Consider the following 20,938-nt stretch of genomic DNA (forward strand, 5'->3'; position numbering starts at 1 on the left):
CCTCCGTTTTATATTTCGTTGTTTCCCACGCTTCAAAAACGGAACACAAACCTTAGGAGTGACAATCAGAAAGATATCTAAATTATGGCATTAATTAAAATTAATGCTTTATGATATTTAGCTTTATATTTCGAAAAACGGTTCACCTACCGTATTTTAAAGAATTTGAAGTTTGTTCATTCCCCGTTGTTATGTACGAGATAGAACGTTCTAAAGGAGAATGGGAAGATGATGACCTCTTTCTTGGGACTGATGAGATGCTACCTCTGAAACTAAACCCTTAAAGGTAAAAAAAAAAAAAAAAAGTACGATTATTTAAATACACATAAAAAAGAAAGGAAGGAACATTAAATAGAAAAGTAAGAAAAACAACTAAATAAGGCAACTATGTATTTACAAAGCTTTACAGGCTTTAGTTTAGATGTCTGAATTGAAGTATATGCCCAACAAAATGAAGTTCGGTTTTTAAAATAGAAATCTACTCGCTGTATTTTCATTCTTAATCTATGATGGCATCTATGGACTAATATGTTGCTCAGATGTCAACTCGATGAATAATAACAGGTCTCAACTTGTATCTGTAGACGCATTTTCTATTCACTTATTTGGAGTCTTCTTTGTGTTCATTAACATACCTAAAACATAGTTTGCACTAAGTCTTAAAAGAGCAAACAAACTTAGTTTGCGCGTAAACATCGAATTTGTCATTGGTCTGTAAGTCAATACTAAGCGGTCTTGTCAGATGAAACACTGCAGGTAATTGGAGAGAGATGGTCTTCAATTTTTTAGATGAAAACGCATTCGCTCTTGTTTATTACGTAGCTTCAATATTTTCGATGGATTTATTTATTTATTGACTTTCTTGGTCGAAATTCTTTCTGATAAGAAAATTGGGTTCATTAATGCAATACAAGTCGTTGCTTGTAAAGTCATGTTGGAAAACCTCTCTATCATAAAAGCATTTCGATTGAGATGGATATGACGTCATGCTTCCATGGTAACAATTTTTGGCGATATAAAAATTTACAGATAAAAAATACTGCTATTGACCATGGCCAGTAGATGGCGCTGATGACAGTTGTTGAGTTAAGCAGTATATTATAGTAGTGGAGACGATGAGATGTATGTAGCGGAGTGGAGTGCCCTCTAGCGATGAGTCCTTGACTTCTTAGAGGTGTCACATAAAAATAATATGGTTTTATAGATTTAGTGAAACCACAAAAATTGCTTGAAATTTAATATGGTTAAAGTATTAAATATTAAAAGTGTAAAAAAACTTTAAAGACCTCTATTCGAATTTTCACAGAATTCTTATTCTGGCTGATTAGGGATTGGACAAAATCCACTACTCTTTTGTCTAGGAATAAATTCAACTTCTTGAAATACAGATCTACTTTTATCGAGAGGGTCTAGAAAACCTTTTTTTCTTTCTTTCTTATTTTTTATCATATATTTTTCCATGAGTTATGCATTGACAGAGTTAAATATGAAACGGATTATTAACACGCTTATATGAATATGTAAAAAAGACTAAATTCAGTTTAATAATGTAAACATTATATTTGCGTAAAATAATTCTATCTAATAAAATGCACATGGCAATAAGCGTTAAGCAAAAGCATGCGTTTACAAATACATTAGCTTAAATTGCATCTACAGCTTTACTTGTCCTATACATGGAGATAATTTTGACAGCATTAATTGTCTGAGGATAAGCCAGTCAACTCAGAATGGCTTAAAGTTGGATTGCTTCCAATGTGACATCAGTTACATAATCTGGCCTTGACTCTTCGAGAGGATCTCTTAACAAATCAAGTGAACTCAAATTGTTCTTTTAACTGTTCGGTTCTATTTGAGACGTCACATGATTTACTGAAGAAAGAAATTCTTAAAATGTCCACCTGATTGATATCTGCTGAACACGGAACGTGTAAAGGGGTATGAACTTTCATTGAGACGTTGGTATTCGCGACAGTTTCAATTGCAAATTACGATCATATCCCGGATGAAGTGGATTATTTTCTAACTTACGCAGAAATTCTATATTGAGCAGTTCCACTGACTATGTGGAACAGTCATATTTATTTCAGTGACAATATGAATTCATCGTCTTTTTATGGAATTAGGCCAGGTGTCCTGTCCCTATCTCTAAATTTAGCTTCATTTATATATATATATATATATATATATATATATATATATATATATATAGGTTTTTTATTATTATATTTATCAAATATTATTCCAGGAGCATTCTCTCTTAGATGCTCAATCTAATAATGTTATATTCTCTCTGTTATTACTGCTTTTTTTCCCCTTCTGGTTCTTAATGTATTTTCATTACATTTATGTTTCCATAAATTATAGCTAGCTATTTTTCGCATAATACAGCATTCCATTATTGTAATTCTTATCTACCCTTGTTTCAGTATCCATGTTTGATATCCGTATTATAATATTGGGAGTGCTTATACATTGTGAACGCTTATTATTTGGTACTCGTGACGTATTCATTTTTAAAAACTCTGAATTCGTTATTAATATAATTTTCTTCGTGTGCCATCTTAAGTAACTAAAAGTATGAATTTGTTTCATTATTATTTTATCTATAACTATTTTACATTTTATCGGTTCTACACCTTTGAAAGCAGCTATTTAGTTTAACTTGTTGAAATCATTAGTCCCAAACTCATTGTAATTTTTATTTTTTATATTTCTCATTGCAAGTTTTCTTCTGCTGTTGCAATAAAAAGTTGATCATCTCAAAACAGCATGCGGTGGTTATGTCTTCTATTATTCTGTCACTTCATTTAAATTTTAATTTTCCATGCTCGTTTCCGTTATAATTTAACTTGAACTTCATTTTCTTCATAAATCTGAGTTTTGTTTACTATACTTAAATGAGTGTGCACATATACAGTATATATATAATTTGGGATGTTTAGAATATTTCTGAAATGTATGAAATAATTACCTCATGATACTCAATGCCTCCAGACTATATTCTCCGTGGTTTTTTTTTTCTATTAATAATTGAGAACAGAGTCTTCTAATGGTATTTTTAATTTATTAATTATTTTACTAATTTTTTTAGTAAAAAAATCCTTTTGATTTTTCAAGATTATGTTGATCTCTGTGAAATATTCGTATTAGTATTGCTTTTCTCAATTTCAGAATTTCAAAAAATTTTCAGAATTTTCTCTTTTATATCTCTATTAGAAAATTTCCATAAGTTATAGTAGAAATCTTTCCCTGCGTACATAAACAAATTTGAGTTGAATCCATAATCCCTAGTGATTTTTCATTTCTCAGTTATTTAAGCACAATTTCTACTTTTTTGAATGCACTTTGATGACCTGCTTTGTTTTAAGTTTTTAGTTCTTTAAAATCGTTAACTTTTCATTGCTTTGCATAAACAGTTTGAGAACGTTTCTTTTTCTATCATGCTACTTATGCTTGCTTGTTTTGTATATTTAAATGCTTTATTACTTATGTATTTTGGTCTTATACTTTTCTACGGGCTCATTAAAATTATCTTAATAAAATATTTTAATTATATTATAAATTTTATTTATTTTATTTATCATTTAAATTATTAAAATTATAATTATAAATACTTTTAGTCCTGCTATTGAAAATAGCAGAACTGGAAGTATTTATGCGAACTACATAATGGAAGAGGACTATCAGTAAAACTAGGCTAAGTTATCATACATGATTATGCCTTTGTAAGTTGAATCTCGCTGTGGCGTAGAAAAATTGTAGATGTTAGACGAATAAAGCAAAAGCTCAGCATATTGCATACAAATGACAGGTAATGAAAATTTGAGTCGCAGCTGTTTTCATCAAAATTAAGAACGCATTTGGCAAGTTAGAAAATTTACAAATATATTGTCCGGGTTAATTAACACTTTTGGTCATCCGCAACTTCCCAAGATCTATTTAATTATCGACAAAATATTTGTAAATTGCGCAAAACCACATTCTTAGCAGTAGCACACGCACATACACACAGCATACTGTAAATAAGCAGTTAAAACAGTATAAACACTATTTTACAAAACAAATAGTTACAAGACAGCTAATGACAAACACAGAAGCGGACACTTTCCACGTGGCAGTGGACTGTCACCAGGGCACATTCAATGATGGCTGAGGCGGCAAAGCAATCTTCAGCTACAGCCATATTGAAAAGAAAAGTGTCGCTCTTACTTCTGAGTACCACACCTTCGGCTTCAGGATCGTCTTCTGGCTCGGCTTTAATTATCATCGATTCTGGAGATTGAACTTCGATCACTGTAAAATAAAGGGAGGAAAAAGCGCTGTAAGTGCCTTGGAGAATGCAGAGTGAGGTGATAAAAATTACTTAATAGTCCAAGTTCAGCAGAATAAACCAAAACTAAACAATAGAATTCAGGATTTTTTCTCAAAGAATATCATGTTTTAAGAAAAGCAAGATTGAATCGGATAATGTCGAGAAATTTCAATAAATTAATAGTTAAGTCTTCGACTGAACTAACAGATCATCTAGAACAAGAGTTTACCTTCTATAAGAGAAGCCCATCATCTTAGTATACGTTTTTATTATTATTATTTGAATCCCACTCGGTGAAAGATTGTAAACTTATCTATTAGTATCATGGACTGGGGAAAGGGTTAAATACGTCTTTGAAAACCTGCTCGGAAGACCAAAATGGAATGAACAACAAACATCCATGTCGGGATTAGAACCCGCTGGCTTTGATTGAAGGATGGATATGCTATCCATCCACTAACCAACTTTGTATATACATAAGCACAGTTGTATATATAGAGGGGAAAAACACATAAGGGGCTGCATATATATGTATACATTTGCTTCCATATCAAAAGATTAAAGCGAATGGGAGAAGGAAAATGGCAAAAAAAAAATCAAAACAAAAATATCAGAGACATCAGTCAGCCAGCAGAATGCTGTCAAAAACACAGGTATCAATTTCTTATTTAGACTCTCTCTGACGATTCCTGTAAGGTAATACTAGTTACTGAATAAATTCAGAAACGTCTTATCTCAAAGGAAACATCTGAGAAAATCCATATATTGACTCATGCAAGACGATCTGAAAGTCTCACATGATTTCAAAAAAATACATTTCGCAACAAACGGGAGATAATAAAAGCCGCGTTATCATCAGCGAGAAGAGATGCTAGGCTCTTCTTGCATAACCGAGTTATTTATTCTTCGGTAATTATTTTTATTTTACGTAGGATGACTCGATTCTTATGAACATAATGTGGAAGCTCATGTAGTAGCTTCGTGTGCGTGTGTGTGTGTGTGTGTGTGTAAGAGAGAGAGTTTTGTCATCTGTTCATGTTCGACTGGTTTGTTGTTTGCGAGCTAGCGGGGAGGGGGGGGAGGAACTTCAATTACTGAAAGTACAAACTTCATTTTCCACGAAAACAGTTAATCAATCATAGCAGAAAAGCTTAAAAAATTCTCCGCGATGCGATGTACGAGAAATTCAGACGAGGACTTTAGACTCGAAGAAAGCCACGATAGCGTTAATAATATTTTAGGCACCAACTAGAAGTTAACGCTTTGCTACTTACTGCAAATGACACTCTTGGTAGCGTTGTTTTCTCGTTGCCTCTTATTTCACTAATAAATCAGCAATTAATTTTCTTTTTTTAACAATCTCGCAAGGTGCTTTTCAACGACATTTTAAATAAGAATATTTCAATAATTCATATTGGGAAACTCTCCTCGAAATGTGAAGGGTTTAATTTTGCAAAAGAAGTGAGAAAAGAACATGGTTTCTCCTGCGTGTAATAATGAACACTCAATACTTGGGGGGAGGAGGAGGTGTAATTATGGCATTATGTCTGTGAATTGCATTCATTTGGACAGTTTCTCTCTTTGCAGGAATGAAAAACCTGTTACATCTTTATCAAGCTGGCTAACTCACATTTGCTGAAAATCACTAATAAAAATTCCTCTCTTCCTGGATGGGATTCGAACATAGATCTTTCCAACTGAAGGACAAATATTGCGATGCACTCGCGACTATACGATGAAAGCACTTGTGTGTTTCGGGGGGGGGGGAAGCGATTCATTGGGCTGGCCGTAGGATAAACTGCATTTGACTTACTTTCTCCCTCCCATACATATACACACACACACACATTGATGACGTCTGTTACGATCCGAGTGGATAAGTTAATTGTCTAAATCCCTAAATTTAGCATCAGATATGGTCTATATACTCTTCCAAAACACATATGTTGCATTTCCACAGGAACTACAAAATTCTGAAAGGATTTATGTGACAAATTTCCTGTCCGTACATATCTACGGACAGGAAATCTGATGGTTATGCTGGAGAGATTCCTTAATTATATAGTCAGAGTTTATATCTTTAACGTATGGTAGTTCGAATCTCACTTATATAGATAACTATGTCTTTAAAATGGCTGTTTTTTTTTCATCGCCTTGTGTGAGACTAACATCCTACGGGGCGGACGTGGATTTAAAAAGTATCATCTTTGGTCCTTTAGGGGCAGATTTAGTGAATTGTGTGGCCCTTATTCCATCCACGATGTTAAGATATATGGTTTACATATTACATATCTTACATATGCTGACATTCCAAAGTACTGACATATTTGAAGTCCTGCATTATATTCAATGAAACTACGTAAAGGAAGCAAACTTGTGCTTTCGGAAGACTGTTTCACATCTTTGCCAATATTGTGCGCTTCAAGGAAACTTCTGAAATGTTTTGGTCCTGCAGAACATGCATGTAGTTTCTCGAGATGTAAAATTGTCCCTCTTCACAAATGCTACCTGAGTATTAGGTGTGAAGTTGGTATACAGTTGGTGGGATGTTTCTGAAAACTAATGGGAATGATGGAGTAGAAGAAAAACAATACACAATTTTAGGTGAATGTAGATTCACAACCTCTTTGAATAAGCTTTAACTAGTCTTAAACTGGTGTATAGCGAAAGAATGAGGAGGAAAACGCACATTCCTGAAATGTTGGAAACGAATTTTAAGAGACTCTGAAATGTGATTCAGATTTCTCTCTTAAGCAAACTGTTATTCTTACACTTTTTGATTATAAAAGAGTCAAATGAAAAACATGACTGGTGTATCTAGCGATAAACTTAAATGAAGATAGAGAGAAGCAGGAAATTAGAAATTCCATTGAGAATGGATTTAAACCAAATTGAATTGCAGTTAATGCTGCAGACCTACAAAATATTATTTATCGAAAAGGGATTCCAGTTTAAACCTGTATTATTAAAATATTTCTCTTAAAATAATTAATTTGGGTGTCAAAAAAAAAGGTGTAAAAGTTCAGGGATTTCGATGAACGTGAGTATTTTTTGAAGCAGAGCCTATTTTGATGATGTGTTCTTTTGTTTAGTTTCAATAGTTCAAAGGCATCATTAGCATAAGGCATTCTCAGACAAACACAATTTGCTATTTCAATATTAGTAATGTTAATACAAGCAAAAAAGCAATTTGCAAAAGTAAAAATACCTGAATTTTTTTAATCTCCGAATTATAAAAAAAAATAGTTAAAATACGATGAAGTTCTATTGACTTTCATTTAAAAAAACATTTATTATTAGTAACATGTAGTCAAGTGTAATCATTACAATCTGGGTTGTTAAATTTACGTAAATATGCCTCATGAGATTATTTAATCTGCAGATTACTTGGCATTCCCAAAAATTTAATTATGCGAAATTATTTAAGAGTTTAGCCGAAACGAGAAATTATGTCTGCTGTATTCAATTTATTAAAAAAAAAAAAAAAAAAAAAAAATTATCACAAACGTATCAGAAAAGGACTTTGTATTCGTATTTCAAGTCTTTAAACCTTTTATAAAATTTAAAGTAGGATTGCTCAAAACTTAACCCTTCCCCCCCCCCTTCACAGCTTCCACATTGAAGATTACTTGATGGCTCGCTGTAAAAGCCATTTTATATTTTATCGTTTTAAGATATTAATATTAATAATATATTATTAATAATACTGCATTTATGAGTTATATATAAATTACAATATGTTGTTTTATATAACCTTCGAATAAATAGATAATAAAAAATTGCAGCACGTATCTTGAAAATGTCACTTGAAGTATCCACGACATTCTATTACTTTTGAAAACCGTGACGTAATATTTAAGTATATATATATATATATATATATATACTTAGATTTTTTAAGCCTGAACACTGAATTTAATAACACTATTTAGGAACAGTAATTTAAAATTGCAAGTTGGAATAAGACTGAGCCTTGTGAAATCTTTTACAGCTTTTTACAGCACTGTTAATGGATTCGATCCTTATTTGGGATCGAATGAATACACTTGTATGTTTTAATCTACTTCAACATATTTTATATGCTTATTCTCGTAACCCTACTACAAATAAAAGCGTTCAGTCTATCACTTTTATCATTTTATATGAGTTATCTTTTTATTTTATTTTTTTCATAGTGCACGTGTGTGCTTTGGAATGAGATTATCTCGTTTTGCAATAACTGTTTGCAAGCACGGTAGTTTTCATTTTTACAATGTATCATTTCGTGTGTTTACTGGACGACAGTGTTAAAGGTACCTGATAACTTCGCATCAAAAAAAAAAAAAAAAAAAATCACTTAATTTTATTTGCACGTGTTATTTAAATGGAAAATTAAATGAATTATAAATAAAAATATTCTTTATATATCCAAAACTATAAATACTTTTACTCTGTTTCATTTTATATCATTTTATATTAATTTGTTCTAAATTCCGGTGTAAATAGGAGGTAGCAGGTTTTTTCTCTCCCAGCAACTCGGGGTTTTTAATCCCGCGTACAGGCAAATCAATCGGCCTTGAGAACACATGGAATTTACAAACAAAAAAATATTAGTGGTGGTAAGAAGTAGATGGCGTATTATGTTTGTTGGCGGATTAAATAGTTGAGACGAAAAGTTTTAGTGCGCCCTCCGCGATGAGTCTTTGGACTCCTGGGAGGTGTCACGTAATATCTCTCACATAATAATCTCACTGGAATGAGATTATCTTATTATTTCAATGATTATTTATTTGACGCCAGATGTCCTTCAAGTACAGCGGTATTCTTTTTTCTCGTATTATAACTTATCGCCTATTTTCGTGATAAAAATTATGCATTCCTAATGGCTTAAGTTATTTAAATAAAATATGAATACAATTTGTAAATATCGCTGCAAAGTATATGAGACATTTAAAAGCTAATGGATTTACAGTATTATTCAATATGTTTTAGGAAAAGGAAAATGTTCGTACTTTTAAAAAAAAGTTACTTATTCTTCCTGCTGCATATGATTTATAATAATTAAAATCAATTTGAAGTATAAATTGTCCTAGTTTATAAAGGAAAAAAAGTACTTTCCCTCAATAATTCCACTTTTCAAAGTAATAGTACTCAAACTAGTACACAATTTTCATTATCATTTTGAAGTTTTTATGTATGTGGAAATGCTACTCAGCATAGCGGGCGTATTACATCACAAACACAAAACCTACCTGGAGGTTGCATTTGCTTATCGGGGAGTGGGCCTTTAGACTTTTCCCTTACTCTTTGATAAATAATTCTGCTAATCACTACCACTACAATGTAGACAGCGTACACAACAATGAAACCTAAATAAATAAAAATAAATGCAGTTAAAACAACTCAAATATTTTGATGGAATCTTTCTCTATAAATTAATTTCGAGTCAAAGTTTATATATTTTACCTTTCTTTATTTTAGAAAATAATTTAGATTTTATTAGTATTAATGTTATACTGGTAAGTTATTTAGGAATTATTGGCAGATGGGAGAATCAAAATAACTACAACAAACATGTATGAAATAAATTTCTTATATAAATTCAAAAGAATATGAATTCAACATATAAACAATTTTTTTCAAACTTTGTTTGGAAGTTAATAACTAATAATATGTTATATTTAAAGTCATAATATTGATATTCTCACTTGTTTTCAGTAGCATTTAACTGGATGCGATTTCATGTTTACTTTCGAATCCTAACTGTTATAATTTTAATCAGCATTTCCAACATCCAAACTTAATAAGAAAATGAGGTAACGGTAGTATAAAAATTAGAGTAACTGCGAATATGTTCTCTTCAAGTACGTATTCGCAGTACTTGAAATTATTTTTCACGGAAAAATATTTCTTAGAATTCCATTTCCATGGTAATCGAATGTTCCCATATTTGGAGTTGTACCGAGTTCCTGAACGCTGCTTCCCTCTATTCAAAAGTGAACAGTTAGATTAATTAATCTGTCTCCTCCTAATGCTTAATTCTAGTACGTAACGTATATTTACTCACCTATGGCGTGCCACAGTTGGATAGACCCAGAATAGAAGCGGAAGAAAGCCCAGAATGAAGCACAGATGTAAAATATGATGTCTCTTAAGAAGGGTCGTTCCATTATTTTGAAGGGTCGCGACACAATGATGGATCCTGCCACCACTGTCGTAACGAAGATTCCAGCACCTAAACGAAAAACCAAAAACTATGATATATAACAAGCAGAAATATTTGGGTTCTACTCTCGAATATCCTGCAGACTTCACTAAACGACATAGCGCTATTTTGGGATAAGTGTAGTTAAAATAAGAGAGTGAGTAGGTTACAAAATACTCTTTCCTAAAAATAGTTATCTTATACATTAATATCCTAGTCTAGATGATAAGGATATACCAACTATGATTTTTTATTTTGTGATTATGTTATACTATACTTTAGTTTCACAAATTTATATTCTTGACTGACGTTCATTCAATGTGGCAGTGCATCCAAATATCCTAAGTCATGTCGATGAATAAAGTATAACCTATTTCTCTCCCCAAGCATCCCCCCACAGACTACTCTGATCCTTCCTCCAGGTATCAATGAAGCATTTAAGTCGTGAACAAATCTAGTTTGTCGCAAGTTCACATTTTGTGTATAGCCGTAGTGTCTACTTTTGTCATACATACTGACCTTCACAATCATGATTCTAATCACGATTGTGAAGGTCGAAATGTATATAATCGAATCTGTGATTTTAATCGTATTTTAAGTATAGTGTTAGATCTGAATTGTACGGACGTCAGTGAAACAAAGATTAGTTTTTGTTTAACACTACACACTAAATGCAGTTTAATTGCATCTCAGCAAATCTGCATTGTTTCGTTTACTTTATTAACACTAGTTTTTATTTGACATTAAAGGACTTAGATATCGAGGATCTTCCAAAATCATATGCATATTTGAAGGCATAGTATTGGTAATTCATGATAAATTAAATTATTTGAGACTTAGATACTTTTCAATGTTTTTTCCAATGAAATCTGTATGCATTTATTTTTAAATTTTGAGTCATGGGAGAAATACACATAAAGGCCACTTTCCAATCTTTCGGATTTTAACCAAGGTCTTAATTGTGGGTGCCTGCCTGGCTGGAGCCACGATTTCGTAAACAGTAGAGCTGACTGGTTTCTGAGAAGGTGAGCTATCCGGTGTTGAATCAGTGGAAAAATAACCCACATTGCTCGTCTAAGAGGCAATCTGTCAGGAACGAGATTGCTGTCGTCTGAGAAGTCTTGTAGGACAAATAGAACTTCCTGTGTGCATAAATTGACCGAAACATTTAATGAAGGCTGTTCCCAACCCATAACTCACCGAACTATGCGGAAGAAATTGAAGAGGATCGGTACTGACATACTGGCAGTCTCATGCCTATACGGAAATCACTAATTTCTGCGAAATTTCTAATTCAGTGGCCGGTATTTGCACTTTCGGTTATATCATTTTTATACTCGTAGCGTCCTTTATTCAATACGCCACCTAGTATTGCCGACTACCTTATGCATTTAATGGTTTGATCTCCCCCCCTTTCAGATGATCCCTTGTTAATATTTCAAATTTGCATACACCATGATTTACTTGAATAAAAATGAAGTGGCTAGTGTATGTAAATAGAACAATAATGGGGCCATTTAAACTGTTTTTTTTTTTCCTCTCTCTCTCTCACTGTATTCTATAGCGACATCATCCCCTTCGATATACTTCCCTTCGTCAATATTATACTTTGGAAAGAACTGGAATTGTTTGAAGGGGACAACAAATACTAATAAATTACCCTGGCATGCACCAACTACTTTCCAGGTTTGGCACACATTGTCTTTATTTCTAGATGCGCAAGGCTATCAATTTCAGTACATTCACTAAACAGAAAGGAAAACTATAGCCAGATTTGTATTACTATAAATCACGGACACACGCACACATCCTCTCTCTCTCTCTCTCTCTTTACGAGTTCAACGTCAATCGGTAATATCATGTCTTCAGATGTTATTCGGTAAGTCTTAAAATTTAAAGATTTGTAATGGAAATATCCAATATGGATCTAGAAATTCAAGAAAATCATGCGACGTGTGGTACTTACCGAAAAGTGTTCCTATAACAAGTTGTGGTCTTGATTGCTCGATCCCAGCGAGAGAAGAAAAAATGTCCGGAGATCCATTACCAAACGCTAAAAATGTAACTCCCTGCAATGGTTGTCAAGGATTTAACATTTTAATAACAAACTGAGAAGAAAAAAAAAAACGGAAACTTAAGATATTGCAAATTGCATCTCAGGACTCTTCTGGCTTCGTTACTTAGGTGATACCAGTAGAACAACTATGATTTTTATTTATCCTCACCGAAAACTAACTTTTTATTATCCCTCTCGAGTTTATTTTTCAGTTAAACCTTTCTTGAAAGTTTTTGATGTGTAGGAATATATCACGAAATTCTCTGTTGGTGTCAAAATTGTTTTCACCCTTCCCTTTTTTCTTAGGGAAAAAAAGCACCCGATATTTAAAATTATTCCCCCCCCCCACTCCAAAAAGTAATATTAGATACTGGGTACATTATTTTAATTCCTTAAATTTCTGATTTCCTTCACTTCTTTGATATATGATCTTATTTATAATTAGCTATCGGATCTTTTATACTGCCAGAGGGCGCTACAATCAGCAGTATTAGTTTCATACCGGATAAGTTATTACATTTATAAGAAATGAATTTTTGTTTGTAATGTCGTGAATTGAATGCCTTCAGAACATGATACTAATTTCCAACTGGTAACTAATTAATCTCGACTTTTATTAGTGCTAAAATGGAAAGAATATTCATCACCTAAAATTCCTGATACGTAGCTTCAATTATCTTAGCATTTCACCATAATTTTATATTTCTAAATTCCTACCAAATTTTCCTACTAATTAGTAGGAAAATGCTAATTAGTATTTGTTTTTCAGGTCTCCAATACTGTCGGGATTTCATTTTGGTCTTCGAAAGCACTTCTAACTACATCAATCCACCTCGATCTTCGCCTCCTGAAACTCCCCCCACCCCCATGCCATCCCGACATTTAACACCTGCTTTGTAACCGTTTCCCTCTGCCAGTCTGTTTAAAAGGACACACACACACACCCTGAAATTATCTCCGCTAACAATGTCAAGTTATCCTCGTTTTTAATATGCTTCTGCCACTAATGCCTCAGTTTAATTCTGTAATTTTTCTCGGAAATCACATATCTGTGGCCTCCGGTTTTTGATCAAGTTTCTTATTTCTAACTTAGTTCCCAAACCCATAAAGTAAATTGGTTTCTAATACTCCTCGATACAGTTAGTTTAATATTTTCATTAATTTTTCCTTTATTCCATATGAATTTATTGAGTTGACCTTCACCATACCAGCTTTTCAAATTCAATTGTCCAATTTCATATTTGTCATCTTCTCTAAAAAGTATGCCTAAATAACTGAAATATTTTACTTGTTCTATTAGGTTCTCCAGACAGATACAGCATCCCTGCACTTTTCGTAGTTTGGTATTTTATTGCTCATTTGCATGCTAAAGTGATTATAGCAGTTATACAATTAACGAATCTTCAGAAGTATACTGGATTTATTTATGAGTGTAACATCATCTGCATAAAATAAAGAGCTGAGATGAACATATCCAATTTTGATATCAGGTTTAATTCCATTTTCCATTAGTACCAGTTCATAACGTGATCCATATAAATAATGAACAACAGTGGGGATCATGTTCACTCGTCTCCCACCTGATTTAACATCCAAACCACCTTCCTGTACCTCATTCAATTCCAACTCCTTACAACTTGGATTATCTACTGCTCGATATAATGTTTCATTTGCAACATATAATTCTGGAGTTTTGAACAGCTTTCCTCTTGGCACCTTGTCGTATGCTTTTCCAGATTAACAAAATTTAATACATATTCTTGTTACATCCGCATAGTTTCTCAAAAGTATTTGTCGCAAAGTGAAAATCTAATCATGACAACCTGTATTTTTCCTGAACTCAGATTATTCTTCTCAAAATCTCTTCTCTATGCTTACGTAAATTTTATCAGGTATACTTAGTAGGGAAAGTCCTCTGAAATTCTTACATTGTTTTATTTCCTCTTCTTCCCTTCCTCTTTTCTTCATGGATAATTTATGAGATCTCTACTTCTCTTTAAATTGTTTAATGTTTATATTAAATTTATTTATTTATTTTAATCAGTGGAAACACACATTAAAGAAATCTTTGAGAAAAGAGTTATGAAAATTATAAACAGAAAATTACTGCCAAGGATACAGCGATATTTTGTGACAACCTTAGTGTCTTCGTAATAACAATAAGTGACGGACAGAGACTGGAAAAAAAATCATACAATTAAAAAAAAGTTAGTTTGGCATAATATAATAAATAATTTAGAAAGGTTTTACATTAATTTAGAAAATGTTCACTCTATTTGCCGGCCCTGTTGGCCGAGTGGTTAACTTATCCGTTCTCCAATTAACAAGTGTGTGTGTGGGGGGGGGAGTTCAAATCCTGGCATGGACATTTCTGATGGTCTTTACGCAGTAGTTGAATTTCATCGCCGGTACTAATGTGCTGTAGTTTTACAATCTTTTGTGAATGTGAGCCGCCCAAATGGATATAAATTTTAAAATAGAGAGAGCGAGATCATTTTTGTTCTTGTTGCTAAGCTACGAGAAGTTATCGTCTAATAGATTACACAACACTGAAGTTTCACCAATGTTGCGTACTTCCCAACTACGTAAAGACTTTACTGCCTCGTTATGGTGTATTATTAAGTCTTTATCGTTAGCTCTGGCATTTGTGCTTCTGACAGTGTAGTCTTCTAATGTGGCGGGAGCTGGCATACTACTAAGAAGCAGCACGTGTCAAAGATAGAGAACACAAGAATGATAATGCCTTTTGACGTTCATTAGATCTTAAAATAGAGATGAATACATCTTTTCAATTTTAACAATTCATTACTCAACAATTTAACGATCTTCAAAAATTTCGCTATTGTCGCATTTCGTACTGTTAATTACCAAATACCGCATTTCACTTGCTATTCGATTCATCTATTTAAAAAAAAAAAAAGATTTCTCATGAAGACAGCTAACAGTCTTCTCATCTAAAACTACGAGTTGGAAGGATGGATGTTGTCATTCTCCTTTCATATTTATTTAATTAAATAAATTACTTTTTGATAGTTTTTCTTGAGAACATCTCTGAAATATCCAACTGATAGAAGTGCTTTTCAAGCACTCAGAAAGCTAGGGAAAATATAAGTTTATCTGAATAAAGTTTAATGTTTTTGTGAAAAAAACAAGTTATTTAGAGATACTGATTTGAAATCAAAGGATGCCTCAGATAGAAAGAAAGTATTCCTTGGAACTACATTTTGAACAAGTCGACTAATTTACTTAATAATTTCCAACTTAACTGTTTCAAGGAAACGTTTCGCGTCATTGATCAAGGTAGTTTTCTGATTTTGAGCAATATTTTGCGCAATAACTTGTCTCGAAGTTGAAAAGATAATTATTGTATGTCAAAAGTCAGCATGTCAGTTGTCTTTGTTGGGACCAACTTGCTAAACAGTTTTTCAATACGACATTTAGTGAACGGAAGTCAAAAGCAATTCATCCAATGATATAAAAATGCAAAAAGTGATATTTTGGTTGAGACGTGAACACTGACAATAGTGGTAATACTGTGATTGCCCACTCCCGCATTTGTCAGTACCGTTCAATTAAGTTCCCCCCCGAATTATTGAGCCACCTCCAACATTGCAAATTTTTTGCAATATTTCAACTTTCTCCACTTATCTTGGCCTCAAAAGAATAAAAAATCAAGGCGATGTTAGAAGCGTTTTTAACACAATTCTTCTGGAGTTTAAACAGCTACGAATAACGATAAACGAAGCAAATGGAGCTAACTGAAGAGAAGGTATGCAAGAAACTCAGTTTTGCTAACTGCATTCTCCTCAAACTAAAAATTGTACATCATCACTAGCAACATACAAATGGGTATACAGTTACGATATTTTCTTACTATAACTGCATTTTATTTTTTAAGAATAAACCATAACGATTACACTCATCTGTGGCTCATCTCATTTCAACACCAGTCTGCAAACATGTGCATAATTTTACACTAAGATAGCTAATAGAAGAGCAATAAAACCAAGAAATTCTGAATTAATAGAAAATTCTATGGATAAAGCTGCATTTTAAACATGCGCAAGGAACTGCATGACACATAAATGTCCTGTCTGTGCGGATTTCCTTCCAGATATTCATTTTAGTGAAGAGGTGCAAGTCCCAGAGTCTCATGTCAAAGGAATAAGGCGGATGTCCCCAGTGTTTCCCACGCCCACCGTATAGCTTTATGCATCACAGCCTTCTTTCATAAGAACGCTGTACTCACTACGGTCAAAAATCTCTGTAGCTCAGTTAATTTCCATTATACCCTTTGTTTGAAGAGTTTGATGGCTTCGAATCCTATTTATGGCGCGAAGAACCCTGTTGAGGTTCTTCGCACAAAAGACAAACCGTCCTGAAGAACACATTCTGCAGATAGGATTAATTACCTTAATCAGAGATTTATTTATGTTTGAACAGGGAAATGACAACGATTCATTTTTTATATATTTAACGATGCTTTCTTAATGTTTATTTTAGTTTGAATTTTAAAAGTCTAAAATATTGTTAATTACTTCAACATGTTCATATGTGCACATATGGAGAGGCAGATTAAAAAAAAAAATCTAACAGACACTTATGCATTTCGCGAAGCCATCGACAAATTAATATTGCTTAAACTATAGCCAGACTTGCCAGCTGTTAAAATTTTTGTTTTCGTTAGTTACTTAAACAGAGTAAATAAACATTCAGTTTGATTAAAACCAATTTGAATTTTGATTTAGCCTTCGTTTGCATACGCATTAACTTCTTTCTTAATTTCCTTCACTAAATATTCTCAAATTCTGTAATTTTCGCATTTAAAACATGACATTGCCTAGTGTATGACAAACAGAGGGCATGAATTTAAGCTATGCATAACTTTGTATTAAAAATTTGGTTTCCTACTATGCTTACCAAGCTGTTGACGAAACCCCAAGCCCCTCTAGCCTTTAATCAACTGTAATGTAATTCTGAATTTAATTCGTTTTAGCTAAATTATCTTAAAATGAACATTTCTGTGAAACTAATGTAATAAGTATAAATATTTTCGAAAAACCTCAAATAAAAACGTTAAAAGAGCAAAATAATAAGGAATACCATTACAGGATTTCAATTTTACAGAATGAGTTATTTACTTACAAATCATCGGCTGTTACTGCAAGACCAATAAACAGCATGCCCAGAAATAACAACTGCAAGGAAAAATGCACAGGAAAGTAAGTTCATGCATTAAAATATTTTTCCCAGTAAAATCAACATTTAATCTACATTGTATCTAAATGTTCTCTCTCATGCACTTCCTGATTTGTTAAATATGAAGAAAAGCCTTTTTTAAACCAAAATATTCTTGGAGTAAAATGCTATATTTATATAATGATGAATTCTTCCCTTGTTATTTCTTAAAACATCACTTTGGGAATGTGATTTTATAATTATTTAGTAAAAGGAATAGTCTATGAAAGTTACTCAACTTACCGAAAGACATACAGCGGCAGCAACACCATTGCTGTCGAAACTACAAAACGTGAAAGTAATATAATTTAAATAACCATCGTTGTCCAAACAGTCTGACGTATTTTGAACGAACGAACACCTGTCTGTAATATTCTGCATATACACATCTCTACACTGAAAAACAACATAAAATAAACTTTAGAATTTTAAGATCAAGCTAATAAAAAAATGAACAATCAACAGTCAATTATGTTAAGATAATAGGCGTCTTCCCAAAGAGCCGATTACAAGATGCTCACGCTGGATAACATTTTTCAACCTTATAGCGTTGGGTGCATTCCTTGCTGATCAGAAGCCTGCTGGCCGCATTCGGATTTTAATCGTAAATTTTCCCTGATATGCACCGTATATCGATGAATTATGACAGAACAAAGTACAGGTAAGCTACACTTTTGGAATACATTATATACAATGAGAGAGTCAGAGGCCCTGGCTCTTTCGAGAACGGTTTCATAATTTCGGAATACTTACAGTTACATTTTTTAAGATTTCTAATTCATAAAAAGTAACATTAAGGAAGCGTAATAAATATTTGTACACAGAAAAGGTCTGAATTTGAATGTTTTTCATAAAATGATTATTTTTTCAATTATTTATTCAACGAATTTTGAAACTTGGAATTGAGATACTTAGGAAATCATTTCTTGTCCTTAGACTTAAAATATTTGCACCGTATCTTTATTGCGATCTCTGCTTGTGTTTATGAATCCTCCAGGATCAGTGTTTTTATTAGAGTTTTGAACGATGGTATTGACGAACTAAGTTAGCACAAATGAAACTAAATTATGAGTAACAAGACCGATTAGCCTCGAAAAAACTTCCAGCCAATTAATAAATGATATTCTCCACACAGATGAGAATGTCATTTATTCCACATAATCGCGAGGACGTTGCGATATGGATTCGAATGCAGTTGGAGTACGGCTACGCAACCACCACTCGGCCCTACATGAGTTGTCTTGATTACAGTCAATTAATCAGGTTGGTTCAGTTTAGCTTTAATTTACGATAATAGTATAACATTATTATTTTCTTGCATCATCTCTTATCAGTCATGACTGTAATAAAATCACAATTCTAGTAATTGTGAAACCCCAAAAGAAACAACTATTTTATTATAAATATGTCCATTTTTAAAATATGATTTCTTTTTCTTCCTGCAGATGTAGTTCGCGTTACGTTATTGAAGCCTATAGAGGATAGGCTGAAGTAGTATATTTCCTGTTTTCTGTCTGAAAAGATTTGTTCCCGTCTTTCTAGAAACCTCAGTCTGTTTCGCCGATTCCCTTTGATTGGAATGGCCTGGGTTTGAATCTTGTCAAAGGACATTATCAGTACTTTTCAACTGAAGGTGAGTTACGGAGATGGAAGATTTTTCATTCGGGGAAACAACTCCGTTTTTCATCTCTCAAAGCGGTCAAACCAGCCATTGCGACACATCGAAACACAATACAGAGACAATTGGTTAACAGACAACACGCTAGCCTCATGGCCTGAGATGTTTCAGCCATAACATCCAAATAAACGAAACTATTAACAGGAGTCGAACTATTGATATCAGCGTAATCATAATAATAATAAATCAGTTTATTACAAATTTTCAATAGAATTTCAGTTTTCTGTACGGATACAACTGGTATCACGAGGAGAGAGGAAGTTCTCGTGTCGGTTAATTTCGGAAGAAGTCGAAAAAAAGCTGATTTGTCAAACTTTTTCTGTTAGAATTGTGTTCATCATCCATTATGATCATCTTTCTTTTAGAATAAAATGCATTAAACATAAACGTTAAACAAAAATTAATAACTTAAATATTGAGCTTATTAAATTATTTAAAAAGTTATAAATATTGTTTGCATTTAAATAATACAAGATAGCAGGTCAAATTAGTTCTGAGCGGAAACGAAATTATCTGGAAATTTCTACCAAAACTTGGTTACAGTGTTCTCAATAATAAATTATTTTGATCTTCACATCAGAAAACGTGAATTTCATTGTAGTTATCGTTTCATTGGATACACAAGGTTAATAATATCTTAGAACGACACAAAAATGGCATACTACTCAACACACTTACAGAAATTTTTTCTTCACTGTAACTGAAAGGAGCATCCATGAGTACTTAAAAAAGATGACGTCAGCAATCAAGTAGAAACTTCTTGTTACGGTTAGAATCTTAGGGTCTCTTAAATCTTGATTCTCTGGGTGGGACACATCCAAAAAGAAAAGCCAGAACACCCTCTGAAAAGAAAACAAATTATAATTACATATTACAAATTCTTTCTGTTACAAGGAAGTACACAGTCGAAGGAGGATTATCTGTGTTGAAACGTAGGAAAACGGGGTCAACGAAAGACCTTCCCCCCCCCCTTCCTCTGTTTGCAGAGCAACTGTTTCTAGTATTGTTACTAATAACTATGCTGAACTATCAGCATTCTCCACCCATACGAAAGGTTATTTACTATATTGAAAACCCTTCTTCTTCTTTGGCCAATGCCTCATAGTACCGATTACTAAATTAATATATCTGAAGCTTTTATTTCTATTAAATGCTTACGAAATACGAAGAGATAACGAAACAAGGACAGTGGTTTTTTCCGTTATAGAATTCGAGAAAGAAAATGCGATATCCAAAATACGTTATTCAATACAAGGATTAAAACAAGAAGATATTTTTTATCAAAGGTTTCACAAGTGAATAAAATATAACATTTTTATCGACTGTTTTTCCAAAGAACTTTAATTTAAACGATATTTCCACGTAGTGTAATGTTTCTTGGAGTTTGTCACTCTATCTGGATTACCTAGATTAATTCTGTTAATTATTAATAAACGATTCAAAATTAACAATACTGCTAATTTGCAG

The 20,938-nt window shown here is 32.8% G+C and overlaps 1 protein-coding gene across 2 annotated transcripts in view; it reads right to left on the reverse strand.

The window, feature by feature from the left end:
* The window catches only part of LOC150110045 (mitochondrial sodium/calcium exchanger protein-like), a 66,078-nt gene that overhangs the window by 22,222 nt on the left and 22,918 nt on the right, over positions 1 to 20,938 (reverse strand). Inside the window, exons 2-10 of one of the 2 annotated variants that reach the window (XM_090397641.1) lie at positions 20,150 to 20,313; positions 18,037 to 18,189; positions 17,701 to 17,753; positions 14,675 to 14,732; positions 12,466 to 12,568; positions 10,362 to 10,529; positions 9,547 to 9,663; positions 4,228 to 4,296; positions 151 to 279 (exon numbers count right to left, since the gene is read on the reverse strand). In XM_090397641.1, coding sequence (XP_090253767.1) covers positions 151 to 279; positions 4,228 to 4,296; positions 9,547 to 9,663; positions 10,362 to 10,529; positions 12,466 to 12,568; positions 14,675 to 14,732; positions 17,701 to 17,753; positions 18,037 to 18,189; positions 20,150 to 20,188 — 889 coding nt within the window. In that variant the 5' untranslated portion in view covers positions 20,189 to 20,313. Of the gene's footprint in view, positions 1 to 150; positions 280 to 4,212; positions 4,297 to 9,546; positions 9,664 to 10,361; positions 10,530 to 12,465; positions 12,569 to 14,674; positions 14,733 to 17,700; positions 17,754 to 18,036; positions 18,190 to 20,149; positions 20,314 to 20,938 lie in introns of both variants that reach the window. The other variant, XM_090397631.1, reaches the window with a different exon arrangement.

The sequence above is a fragment of the Typopeltis vanoorti genome, chromosome 1 (genome assembly GCF_054136105.1).
Source record: "Typopeltis vanoorti isolate ZY-2024b chromosome 1, IOZ_Tvanoo_1.0, whole genome shotgun sequence".
In the NCBI taxonomy this organism is placed as follows: Eukaryota; Metazoa; Arthropoda; class Arachnida; order Uropygi; family Thelyphonidae; genus Typopeltis; species Typopeltis vanoorti.